This window comes from Choloepus didactylus, chromosome 1 (genome assembly GCF_015220235.1).
Source record: "Choloepus didactylus isolate mChoDid1 chromosome 1, mChoDid1.pri, whole genome shotgun sequence".
Lineage (NCBI taxonomy): Eukaryota > Metazoa > Chordata > Mammalia > Pilosa > Megalonychidae > Choloepus > Choloepus didactylus.
The window spans coordinates 171830864-171844921 of NC_051307.1; the positions used below are offsets into that span (position 1 = coordinate 171830864).

Consider the following 14058-nt stretch of genomic DNA (forward strand, 5'->3'; position numbering starts at 1 on the left):
GTTGTTGTAATCAATCATCCATAAAGCACTAAATTAACAAAAGAAAGAAAAAAATCCACATAGTCATCTCAATAGATGCAGAGGCACATTTGACAAAATCTAACACCCTTTCATAATAAAAATTCAACAAACTAGAAACACAAGGGAATATCTTTGATCTATAAAAGGACGTCTACATGTGGAGAAATAGGAACACTTATTCACTGCTGGTGGGAATGTAAAATGGTGCAGCTGTGGAGGATTGGTGGCTCCTCAGGAAGCTAAGTATAGAGTTGCCTTATGACCTGGCGATCCCGCTACTCAGTATATACCCCAAAGATCTGAAAGCAGGGACGGGAACAGACACTTGCACACTGATGTTCATAACAGCATTGTTCACAATTGCCAAAAGATGTGTCCATCAATTATGTCCATCAACAGAGGAATGGATAAACAAAATGTGGTATACATATACGATGGAATATTACTCAGCGCTAAGAAGGAATGAAGTCCTGAAGCACATGACAACATGAATGCACCTTGAGGACATGTTGAGTGAAATGTCAGACACAAAAGGACAAATATTATATGATCTCAGTAATATGAACTCATTATAATATGTAAACTCATAGACATAAAATCTAGAATATAGGTTACCAGGAGATAGAAGGAGGCTAGAGAATGGGGAGTGATTGCCTAATACGTACAAAATTTTTAATGAGGTTGAACTTACATGCTTGGAGATGGATAGAGGTGACAGTAGCACATTATTATGAGAATAAATAACAGTGCTGAATTGTGGGTGAATGTGGTGGAAAGGGGTTGTTTAGAGTCATGTATGTCACCAGAAGGAAAGCTGGAGGTTAAAACATGTATAACACAGTGAATCTTGAGGTGGAAAAGATTGCCTAAACATTAAAAAAAAAAAAAAAAGAAAAGAAACTGCAACCAAAATAAGATGGTATGATCCCTACTAACACTTATGAAGAGTCTTCATAAGACACTTTCCATGATTTATTATACTAGAGAACTTCAACTGGCTGCTCTGGGGTTCCTCATATGCAAAACAGGAATAAGGGGATTCTCTTGACTGGTCTCCATGTTGTTAAATGTCCAAATGTTCTCCCCACCCCACTCCCACCCCCAGCTTCTTAATGAAGCCGGCCTCTGTCCCCATCACTTGCAAGAGGATGTGAATCATTCCATAGACTGTGATTAACTGCACAAATATAAAAAAATTCTTTCATGAGCTAGGACAAATATACAACATTATTGTAAGAAGTTAATAATAGAGTGGTATATGGGAAATTATGCACTATGCAAACCTATTGCAAACTATGAACTGGAGTTAACAGTAATATCTTAACATTCTTTCATCAAGAGTAACAAATGTGCCACACCAATACCAGGGGTCTATAATGGGGAGTGAGGGATCGGATAAGGATATGAGATGTTTCGGATTTTCTTTTTTATTTCTTTTTTTTTTTGGAGTAATGAAAATGTTGTAAAATTGATCTCAGTGATGAATGCACAGCTATGCCATTATACTGTGAGCCACTGTTTGTATACTTTGGATAGATTATATGATGTGTGAATACTTCTCAATAAAATTGCATTAAAAAGAAAAAAAAGGACATCTACTAGAACAACACAGCTAACGTCATACTTACTGGTCAAATATTGAGTATTTCCCTGTAATGTCAGGAATAATACAAAAATGTCCATGATCGCCACTTCCATTAAACATCATACCATAAATTTTAACCAGACAATTAGGCAATAAAAAAATAAAGGGCATCTAATTTGTAAAAGGAAGAATAAAACTGTCTATTTGCATATTACATGATCTTGAAAATAGAAAATCCTAAGGAATCCACAAAAAACTATTAGGACTAATAATTGAGGTCAGCAAGTTTTCAAGCTACAAAATCAATATACAAAAATCAATTGTATCAATGTATACACTGGCAATTAACAATTCAAAAATGAAATTAAGAAAACAATTCCATTTAAAATAACTTCAAAAAGAAAAAGATGCTTAAGAATAAATTTAACAAAATAAACACAAGATGTGTACACTGATAACTACAGAATATCATTGAAAGAAATTTTGTAAAGACCTGAATAAATGGGAAGACATCTATGTACTTGAACAACTTAATAATGTTACAGTAGCAATATACCCTAAATTGGATTATATGTTCAGCACATTCCCTATCAAATTATCAGCTAGATTTTTTTGAGAACTGACAAACTGATCCAAAAATTCACATGGAAAAGTGAGTGACCCTTGAGAATAGAGAATAGAGAAAGAACAGCCAAGACAACCTTGAAAACTAAGAACCATGTTTGAGGCTTATACTTAAAATTTCAAAGGCCACTACAAAAGCTACAGTAATCAACAAAGCATGGTGATGATATAATGACAGACATAGATCAGTGGAATAGATATGAGATTCCAGATATAAACCCTTGTATTAGTCAATTAATTTTCAACAAGAATGCTTGGACAATTCAACTGGGAAATAATAGTTGTTTTCCTTTAAACAAATGGTACTAGAACAATTGGATATCACATACAACAGAATGAAGCTGAACCCCTTCCTCATACCATATACAAAAAATTAGAAAACATAGAGTTAAAATATTTTGGCTTTAAAGAACATCATCAAGAAAGAGAAAGACCACCCGCATAATGGAAGAAAATATTGTCTATCATGTTTCTGATAAGGGACTTTTATCCAGAACATATATAAATGAGCAAAGGATCTGACTGGATATTTCTCTAAGTTAAATAAACAATAATAAGCACATGAAAAGATTATAAATGGCATTATTCCTTAGAGAAATGCAAATCAAAACCAAAACAAGATACCACTTCACACCCATTATGATGGCTATGTTCAAAAAGACAGACATTGGGAGGATGTGGAAAAATTGGAACCCTCCTCATACACTGCCAGCAGGATTCTAAAATGGTACCACCACCCTTGGAAAATAGTTTGACAGTTCCTCAAATGGTTAAAAATAGAGTTACCATATTTCCCAGCATTTCCACTATTAGTCATATACCCAAGATATTGAAAATCATATGTCCACACAAAACTTGTACACAATGTTTATAGAAGCATTGTTCATAACAGCCAAAAAGTGGAAACAACTCAAATGTTGTCAATTGAGGAATGCATAAACAAAATATATCTACACAATGGAATATTATTCAGTAAAAAAAAGGAATAAGTACTGATGCTTGCTACAACATGGATGAACCTTGAAAACACATTAAGTAAAAAAAAATACCGGAAGACCAAATGTTATGATTCCATTCATATGAAATGTCCAGGACAGGCAAGTGCATAGAAACACAAGGTAGATTAGTGGTTGTCAGGGGCTGGGTAATGGGTAATGGGTGTGTTTGCTAACATTTATGGTGTTTCTTTGTGGGGTGATTAAAATATTCTAAAATTAGATAGTGATTCTGGTTGTATAACTGTAAATATGCTAAAAATCACTGAATTACTGATTGTACTCTTTAAAAGGGTGCATTTTTATAGTGTGTGAATTATATCTTAATAAAGATGTGATAAAAAGTTTAAATAAAATGAAAGAATGAATGTTGGAATGAATATTATTTCTGTGGTACACAATAAAAGTATAAATAGTGTAAATCTCTGAGGGAAAATATGAAATAAGACAATGTGATACAATAAAGTGGCAGGACAAAGTGAAAGCCAAGAATAGAGACAAATATAACAGTTATAACATGTTTAAAAAGGATTAAATGCTAATTTAAAAGAAAAAAACTTACACTAGATTTTTTTAAAAATCAGCTCTATGCAAAATTAAAACCAATCTTAAAACATGAGGATACAGAAAGTTTGAAAGTAAAAGTATAGAAAATAATTTAACATTTCCTGATTCTGAAGTAATCAGGAAAATATAGAATGCAAGATATTCTATAATTTTCTTAGCTATGTTGATATTGCTATGTAGAAAAATACCCTTATTATTAGGAGGTTCATGTTGAAGAGTTTAGTGGTAAATTATCATGATGTTAGAATAAGGAGCTCTCTTGAAATTGATCAATAGATGAAATTAAATTCCAACAAAAATTCCAACTGATTTTTTTGGTGAAGACTGACAAGCTAAATATAAAGATTATATAGAAGAGCAAAGGGTAAAGAGATAACCAAAGACACTCATGGATATAACAGGTAGGGAGACTTACCTTAAAGGATAGCAAGAATTATTATAATATTATCAAAAATAAGAAAATGTGGTATTAATACTGGATTGACAAAATCAGTGGAGCAGATTAGAGAGCCCAGAAATAGACCCATACCAAAATAATGTTTGACATATTAGAGATGTTATTATAGATCAGTGTGGAAAGGATGGACATTTCAATGAACTGTGCAAAGATTAAAGAAACTATATAAGGAAAAAAATGAAATTGGGCCCCTGTTTCCCGTAACAGTCAAAATTTTCTTATGTTGGAATGGTTAATTTCAAGTGTCAACCTGTCTAGGTTGTGTCATCCACTTGTTTGGTTAAGCAAGCAAAGGCCTGATTTTTACTGTGAGACTAATTCATAGATGGATTTATGTCTGTAGTCAGTTGATTGCATCTATGGCTGATTGCATCTACAATTGACAAAGGAGATTGCCTTCAGCTTTGAGGGATGGGAGCCTCTTAATCCGATCAGTTGGAGGTTCTTAAAGCCAGAATTGAGGATTTCAGAAGTCAGAAAGAATTCCTGCCTCTACTTCAGCCAGCCAACTTTTCCTAGGGAATTCAACCTCACCTGCATCAGAGTTTACAAATTACAGCCTGTCCTATGCAATTTGGACTCACCAATTGCCTACAATAAATCTCTTTATATTCACATACATGTAAATTTGTATATATTTCAATCTATACATAATATATATTGCAAATATATAAATATATACTTATGTATGTAATTTATATTGCATATATGTATATAGAGAGAACTGAACCTAATGTTCCAAACTCTGAACGGGGTCAATTTGAAAGTGACTTTTCTATATGCACAAATTTAACACTTATTCAATGGCTTCATCACTGCATTCATGTTTCATTATAAAGAGGATTTTTTTTTTAATTCCAGAGTTGTGATGATGCTGAAATTTTACTAATTGCAAATAAGAAAAACTAATTACCTTGAGATAATTAGTCTTCAATTTTGTGAAATAGAGAATATTTTTGTGATAAATATGTGTGAAAAGTTATTTTTTGTTACCTAAGTCATTTAAAATGCCTTCTTTCAAGAGCACTTTCGTAGCATAAATCATGACCTCAGGTTCTTTCTTTTGAAAGTTCTTTTTTTTTTTTCTTTAAAGTATTTGTTTCTTTTAAAATGAGGAATGCCTAAATGAAAACAGCTTAACATGACAATATCTAAGCATTGATAGATTACTAAATAATAGGTTACTAAATAATTTGGGGAGCATAAGGGGGTCTCCTGCCAAGAATAAAATTATTAAAGTGTTATTTGACATTGTTTGATATACACACCAGTGTTAGCAACATGCAATACTCCAGAAATTATTTGTCGCGTTGTCTTGGAAGTGGAATTCTCTGTCGACCCATTTTGGTCCCTGGTTCTTCTCTGATTTTTAGTATCATAGAAATTTTTAGTGTGGTTTTCCAATATACAAGCAAGTGCAGAACAGCCACTCCATTGAACTCTGGACATTTCTTTTCTTCCAAGACGTAAAAGCCTGTCCATTCTCCAAAATGCTTTTGCAAAGGCTTTGTGTATGCCCACATAATCAAAGCGCAAAGCTTTTGTCATTTTGCTTTTGGAAGTGAAGAAGTCTTCCATTATTGTGTATTCTTTCTTAAACACTGTTTGAAAAGTATCAATTATTTTTTGTTCTTCAGGGGTCATTTGGTAGGAAGGATCAAATTTGGAAAGTTGATGGAGAAGCAAAACTGGGAGTTCCACTGATGCCAAGTCTGCTGCTGAGGCACCATAATGCCCATCAAACAAACCAAAAAAACTCACATTGGGTTTATTGCCAAAATTATTCACTACAGTGAATTTATCATCCATTTCAGCTCTCCATGTAGAATTCCTGTCTTCACAAATGGCAACTCCTTTAATTAATGCATGGCTTATTTTTTGAGAATACATGGAACTCCTATGAATGTTATCAATAATCTTATAGTATGCTGGTACTTGTTTCTTCCAAAGTAGCTCAAAAGCATTATTAATGCTCTGCAGGGTTTTTTCATTGAATGCAAAAGATGACAATAGTTTAGTAATTAAAAACTGTCTCTGAACAATAATCGTTGATCGTTGTGGTATCTTTCCACCCATCCAATTAACACCCAGTGTGGCCAAAGCTACATGTCGCTTTTTATGGAGGAAAAAACTATGTGGGTCAATTTCACACTTGCATATGGAACAGGGAAATGTGATCATTTTCTCAAAGTCCTGCAGGTCATCATAGTTTTCAGAGTCTATCAACTGTTTCCTCTTCTTTCTAAAATAATTTCTCTTCCATAGAAATGGTGTTCCTCTAAATGAATCTTTTGTTGATTGTTTTATATTCCATTTTCTTGATTTCCAAAATACTCTGCAAACAGGATGAAAGATATTTACACACCAGGAATGATGCAATGAAAATCTCTCCAAGTAGGCCCTTATCATTCAAGTTGCTTTGGCTCCACATGATTTTATATACTCCTAGAGTTGGATATTCTGATTCACCTTTCTACGATTTCCCCCAAAACACATAGTAAGTACTCAACAAATTGATGACTGACCTGTGTATGCCTAAATGAAATTAGGCCAAATCTCCACATAGTAAACTAGACATCTAGGTACAAATACAGATAACAGCAGAATATTTTATTACGGGCATGTGGAGGCATATGCTTGAGGCCTAGTAGACTAAAGGACTTTTGCAAGCTTTATATATAGCTTACACATGGCAATAGAATTAAAATTAAAAGAAATAAGCAAAGTTCTGTTAAGTTCTAAGTATTTTGATACTTTTAAAAATTATTTGTATTTAATTCCCTGAAATGCACAACTGTATTGGATACAGCTACACAGCCCTACATTAAAATTTTATTCACAAATTTCCACTTCATAAATTCTTTTGGAACTTATGAGAAATTACTCATCTTTAGAGTAGGCTTTTCCTCCCAAATATTAGTACATGTTATAAAGCTCTACTAATCAAAACAATAAAACACATGCACAGAAATAGAGCAAGGAAGAGAGTAGAAAGCTCATAAGAAGCTCCAAATTTTTAACCATTTTCATATAATATGAAAAGCTAAATCAGTGAGAAATGAATACGTTTATAATAAAGGTGTTGGGACCTTTATGTGATTAGCTCCTTTGCAAAAATAAAACTCCTTTTACAATCTGTACTCCAGATGGCTTAGGTTAAACATAACAATTTCAAAACTGTAATTAAAGTACTTGAAAAAAAAAAACCACAGGTGACTGAATACTTATATAACTTTGGAGAGGAGAACATGATATGAAGGAAAGAATCCTACATTTTACAAAAATCTACACATCAAACAACACCAGCATTAAAAAAGAAATATGAACATACACATAAACACTGTTTATAATTAAATATTCTTAATATGTAGTTTTTGCAACTCACTAAGTAAAAGTCGAACACCCTAACAGAAAATTGGCCAACAAATAAATGAAAAAAAATTCAACCTTACTAATACTAAATAACTGTAAATGAACCAACATGACACAATATTTGCCTATCAAACTGGTACCCCACATGAAAAGATGATCCTCAATAGTGGCTAGGGTAGGGGGAGGAAAAATACTCTCTCTCAGACATTGCAAGTGGACATGAAATTGGAGTAATTTGTTGGGGAGCATATTGACAGTAAGTTTCAAAAGTCTTCAAAACATCTTTGCTTTTTGACTCAACCATTCCACTTCTAGGAATTCAGTCAAAGAATGTAATCTCATGTATTTAAAGTTGTACATACAGAATGCTCATCACTATGATGTTTGAAATGTTGAAAATAATACCAATACCCAACATTCGGGAATTGATAAAATGAAACAATGGAATATAATGCAGCCATTACAAATGATATTGCAAAAATCATTTTATTTGTTTAGATTAGGCAAAGCTGCATATGGTAAAACACCCAAGTATTATGAAAGGATATAAAATGAATTTAAGTCTCCATCCTACTCCTCCCTCTGAGTCCCCCATCTCACTCTGGGTATAAACATTATACCGTTTTCTTGTCTATTCTTTGAGTTATTTTGTGTGGGTGACTGTGTGTATGTGTAGGTGTATGTAGCACCCCTCCTTTTAAACGCTATGTATTACATGCAGTTCTGCACATTTATTTTTTCGCTTAACACTACAGTATATTAATAAATGGAAAAACATGTTCAAAGCTGTATGGATTTTGTCATACTATTTTAAAAAAAAACTATTTAGGAGACTGTATTCCAAGGAAATAAAGTGTTTATGTGAGATGACAGTCATGAATCTCCATTTAAAAGCTGAAGACTCAATCCAGGAAGAGTAAACAATTTTTTCAACATTACATAACTAATAAGCAGTACATTTGGTGTTAGAACTGTGCAGCATAATCCAGATGTGATCAGCCCAGCACAGAGTACAACTGAATTGTTTCCTTTATTCTAGATTTTCTACTTTGTACATATTTGTAAAAACACATTTAATGCCTATCATTATAGAGATATTAAGCTCTCTAATCGTTATAGAGATGCTTGAAAGTAAGCCAAATAATAAAAAGAGAAAAGTATATAGGAATGATTCATAATCCCACAAGTCAAGGAGTTCTAATCACTGTTTACAATGTTTATTACATGTATAAGGAATCATCACATAAAAATTGGATTAAACTGTATACTCTACTTTTAATGCTAAGATTGTATTACACTTTGGAAGATAATGTAAATCTGTGGATGCAAATTGAATTAGTAGTCAACAAAAGGTTTTCAGAAACTAAGAGAAAGAGAAAGAAGTTGGATTGGATTTTTTTCTAAACTCTTAATTTGCACTGTTCTGGGAAGCTAGGTCTCTTGTGCAAACTTTCATCTTGTTAATTTCAGTTTTTTGTTGTCAGGATCTCAGTCTTTCTGAATCCAGGCATATCAGCATATTAGCAAGCCCTCCTGGCTTTGCATCACCAACACATTTTTTTTTTTAATGGAGAATTTCAAAATTACACAAAAAATGTAAGACGAGTCTAACGAGCCTCCATGTACCCATCATCAGCTTCAAAAATTATTAACATATTTTTGGCTTTATATGTTATTTTTTTAAAAAAAATTATTCTAGTAACATCTATGAGACCCAAATTATCAACACTTCCACCCTCTGGTTTCACCTGTACCCCTACCCACCTAATTTTAAATTATTTAATTTTTGCTAGAGTATTTAAAAATAAACCCCAGAATCATATTAATTTTACTCATAAATACTTCAGTCACATCAACAAATTTGATCAGCATAGATTCACTTCATACCTACAATGCGCCAGCTACTGTGAAAGATGTGGAAGCTGAACAGATGGGTAAGGCTTGCATCCTGCCCTTGAAACTGTCCTTGAAGCTACCAGGGAGGAGTTCACAGTGCCATCCATATGCTCACGCAAGTCATTAACGAAAGGGTTAGACAGGTCGGAAGGAGCCCAGGATGAAGTCCAACCAGGGTTGAACCTACCCCTTCATCCAGCTGGGAATGACACTGTAAGACCTGAGGAGCTGACCTAGAAAAATTTACTGTTGAGAGAAATCAGCAAGAGGTCCAAGGCAAATCTTATGGGAATGACTAGTTCGGAGGCAGAAAGGGGAAGAATAGTCAGAAGAGAAAATTGAGGGCAAGCAGAGAAGTAGGGGAAAAACTGGATACTGTCAAAACTTTTAAAATTCTCTGGCCAAAATATATATCAGATATTTTGTGGGTTTTTCCCCCCACAGTTTTCAGATAAAAGATGCTTGGTGGACTGTTGGGGCAATATATAAACCATAATACTATGATTTGACCTGGAGTTTATTCCTTATATCAGAAGTTTCATTTTTCTATATGTAGGGGAGAGCCATAATCTCTCCCACACATGCAGCTATTCTTAGAATGCAGTGTGCCATTCTTCTGTTTATTCATTCATGAACAAATACTTGATTGAGTGTCTGCTATGTGCCAGGCACTATTTTATTTGCAGTCAACCAAACAGACATAGTCCCAGATACAGCTTATATTTGTATGAAAGAGACAGACAAAAAACAAAGAAAACAAGTAAACATAGAGATAAATGCTATCATGAAAAATATACCAAAACATGCAAAGGGATGGAGGCCGTCTTTTGTATCAGAAAGTTGGAAGGATATATGACTCTTCAATGTACCTAGTCCAACAGGAAATCAAGATTTCACTTGATTACTAAAGAGGTGGAGGAAAAAGAAAAGAGTAGATATAATTGTTCACTGACTACTCTTGTGATCCAACAAAAACCAAGGACGCTTACTTTAAAGTTGTATTAAATTCCATACTCCCCTCGGATTGTTCTCTGCCACCCTCTTTGCCTTCCTCTTTCTCCATCTCCCCAGCCTCTGCTCCTTCAGCTTGGGAGCTGGCTATGATGGCAGTGGTGGAGGTGCGAGGCGGAGGGTGGTGATGGCAGTGGTGGCTGCCCGCTGATTTGAAGGTAGAGCTCCCTGTGTGGAATGTTTACCACATCAACTAGAACCTCAGTCAAAGCCCACTTTATGACTCTGAAGGACTGTGAAGTAATAGGTAACAGGTTGTATTAAGTAATACTTCTGCCTTTGGACTTTCTGAAAGAAGGATTATTCATTAGAAATTCTTACCCATGTCCGACAGGATTAAAAAATAAAAGGAGTGACCCTCAGTTTTTTTCCTGATAACCTGTGGCACTTTCAAAATAGAAACTCCAGGAGGCTATTTCTTTACCATACAGACAGGTTGCCTCCCCATCCAGGGGTAGAGTACCTCAAGCAACCTCTCTAGGACACCCCCTCCTACCTGCATTGTGGACCCACCCACACCGTCTTTCTCTCTCAAGTAATTGTCTGAAAATTATCGACTTTATTTGGACTGTCTTTTTGATTCTTGACTTTCCTTCACTCCTAGACAGTATCTTCAATTCCTAAGTCCTTGTTCTACAGCTACACGCCACTTCCTCACCCCAGGCTGGGTTAGAACAGGCGTCCTAGAGCAGCTTGCCTGCCAGGTGAAGAAGTTTGGATAAGGCCAGCTGCCTATGGGACATCTCCATGGGGATGTATCACAGTCACCCAGAGTCGTCTTCTCCTACTATCAACTTCGTTAGGCTAGAATCTGTTTCCTGGAACCCCTTCCCTGTACGTTTCCACGTTAGAGGTGTCCAAGAAAAGAACTTGCACAAGATTTGAGAGGCAATAGGAGTGACATAGCAGCCGCTATGTCCTGCATGTCATCATGGTTCGATGAGATGTCTCACAGATGTTGAGGTGCCTGGCACGTTCCAGTTTCTTGTTCTCTTCTACTCTGCCTACAGCTCTTTCTCCAGACTGCTGACCCTGCTGACCAACAGCAGCTCCAGATAGATCCCCAGACATCTGCCTGTGGGCCCACAAAGGCAACTGCTGCTTCTAGACTTCTCTATCAGCCTGTTCTTTGTGGTCATACTTGAGGGTTATCAGACTGATTGGTTGGTGACTTCTCTGATCTTCTAGTTCCTCTTCCCAGACTTTCATTGTCCAGCTCCTTGCACAGATTGTATGAGGTCTAATAATAAATCCTTTACTCCATATCTCCTAGGGTTCTGCTTTGCCAGTTGAACCCTGGCTGATACAGGCACCACTGCCACCCTGTCTTCCCTTTTAGGATATATGGCAGATTTGTCTCTTAATATCCCTCTATCATCCACTGCTTCCCTCCATCTCCATTGCTACCACACTGTTCCAGGGTACCAAAATGTTTGTCTCGGGTTTTGGCAATAGCCTTCTAACTGGTCCACCCACTTCTAGTCTTGTTCTTTCTCAATGCATTATCCTTAGAGCAGCCAGAGGGGATCCCCTTGCTTAGAGGCCTTTACTGGCTTCCCCTTGTTCTTGGGCTAAACTCTAATGTGTTTGACAAAACTCTGCTTCTTTTTGCTTCTGGTAACTTCTCTAGCCTCATCTATCATCATTTCCCCTTCATCCCATGCCAATGTTGTATAAAGCCATTGAACAAATCTTTGCCAGTTTGGTAGGAAATGGTATTTGATTGTTTTGATCTGCATTTCTTCTTACACATTGCTTCAATTATGCCATGTATTTAGGTTCTGCAGATCCTTTCCAGCAGCTGCCTCATTCCCATAACATCTTAAATGTGGGAAGGAGTGAGGGGCTCCTTAAACCAAGTGCTGAGTCTCTTTTTTTGGCGCCAGTTGCCTGGGGCGAGGTCAGGCATCTTGCAGGGTGGCTACAGTGTTCATATCTCATCTCCACATGCAGCCCTCAGGCTAGATGGGGGATATCAGGGAGTAGGAAGATCCTTTACAGAAGTTTACTGCTGGCTTAATGCCAGCTTCTCCCCAGAGAGGCAAATACAGAGAAAACATAGTCCTGAAATGCTTCTCAATATTGAAGATGGGTATTTCTCTACATGGATTCTCAGCAGCTGTTTTTCTTCCAAGGTGCATTTGTTGTCTGTTAATTTTGTCTATTAATTGGTTGATTTATTTATGTTATGTATTATACTTAAATAAATAAAAGTACATTTTATTTATTTTTATTTATTTAGTAGATACCTAATTAATGCATTCTTCTTTTAAAAATATTGAAACATTGCAGAAGTATGTAGAGAGAAAGTAGGTCTCTCTTCCCCCAAGGTAACCACTGCCAAAAGTTGGGTGTGTATTTTTTCCAGACTGGTTTCTATGTATTTTCAAATATATGTGAAAATATAGACACAAGCCACTAAAAAATAGGTCTAATTTACATACAGTCAAATGCACTAATTTTAAACATTTGGATTCATGTTCTTTTATATAGTAAAACGTTGTAGACTCCATCAGGTCTTGTTTTCTCTATTTTAGAGAAATTATAATATTCTGCAACTGTTTTCTTTCACTTCCCAGGATGGATTGGAAATGTTTCAACTCAGTAATTATCAACATACCTCATTGTTTTATTTTTTAATGTTCTATTTTGAAACAATTTCAAACTTACAGAGCAGTTGCAAAAATAATAAAAACCCCATACGGAGAAATCCAACAATCCCCCTCCCCTGCCAAACACACAGATGCACCAGTATTAACATTTTGCTACCCTTGCAGCAACATTATCTATCTATTTATCTATCTATCTATCTATGTATCTATCTATCTATCTATCTATCATCTATCTATCCATAATATCTATTTTCTGAGCATTTGAGAGCAGGTTGCACATCATACAACTTGAACACATAATACTTCCAGTACAATTCTTAGGAACAAGGATATTCACTTATGTGACCATCTTAAGTGAAGTTACCAAGTTCAAGAAATTTAACGTTGATATAAATCTTACATTTCATATTCCAATTTTTTTCTTATGTCCCAGCAATGTCCTTTTGAGCCTTTCCTCTTCCATTCTAAGATTCTATCCTGTATCATGAATTGCATTTAATTGACATTATCTCTTTGATTTCTCTTTCTTCTCTCTTTAACTGTGAAAACATATGTACGACATCAACCTTCCCATTCGATCCCCTCCCAAGCATAACATTCCATGGGATTAATCACATTCACAGTGTTGCAAAAACCTCATCACCATCCATTGTTATAACTTTCCCTTCACCCCAAACAGAAACCCTGTACTCATTTTGCACAACTCCCCATTGCCCCTGCCTCCCATCCCTGGTAATTTACTTCCTGTCTCTATGAGTTCTCATCGTCTCTGATATTTTCTTTGTAGTTACCAGGAGGCTTAGGTTTAACTCTTAAATCTATAACAAACTCATTTCTTTTGATACCAACTTAACAACTTCAATACTATGTGTAAACTATATTCCTATACCTCTCTGTTACCCCACTTTTATATGATTC

At 35.3% G+C, this 14058-nt stretch overlaps 1 protein-coding gene across 1 annotated transcript in view; it reads right to left on the minus strand.

Annotated features, from left to right (window-relative positions):
• PP2D1 (protein phosphatase 2C like domain containing 1) overlaps window positions 1-10853 on the minus strand; it is a 49615-nt gene extending 38762 nt beyond the window's left edge. The window contains exons 1-3 of the mRNA XM_037825380.1: window positions 10850-10853; window positions 10507-10696; window positions 5518-6584 (exon numbers count right to left, since the gene is read on the minus strand). Coding sequence (XP_037681308.1) covers window positions 5518-6584; window positions 10507-10696; window positions 10850-10853 — 1261 coding nt within the window. The remainder of the gene's footprint in view (window positions 1-5517; window positions 6585-10506; window positions 10697-10849) is intronic.
• Window positions 10854-14058: the final 3205 nt, after the last annotated feature.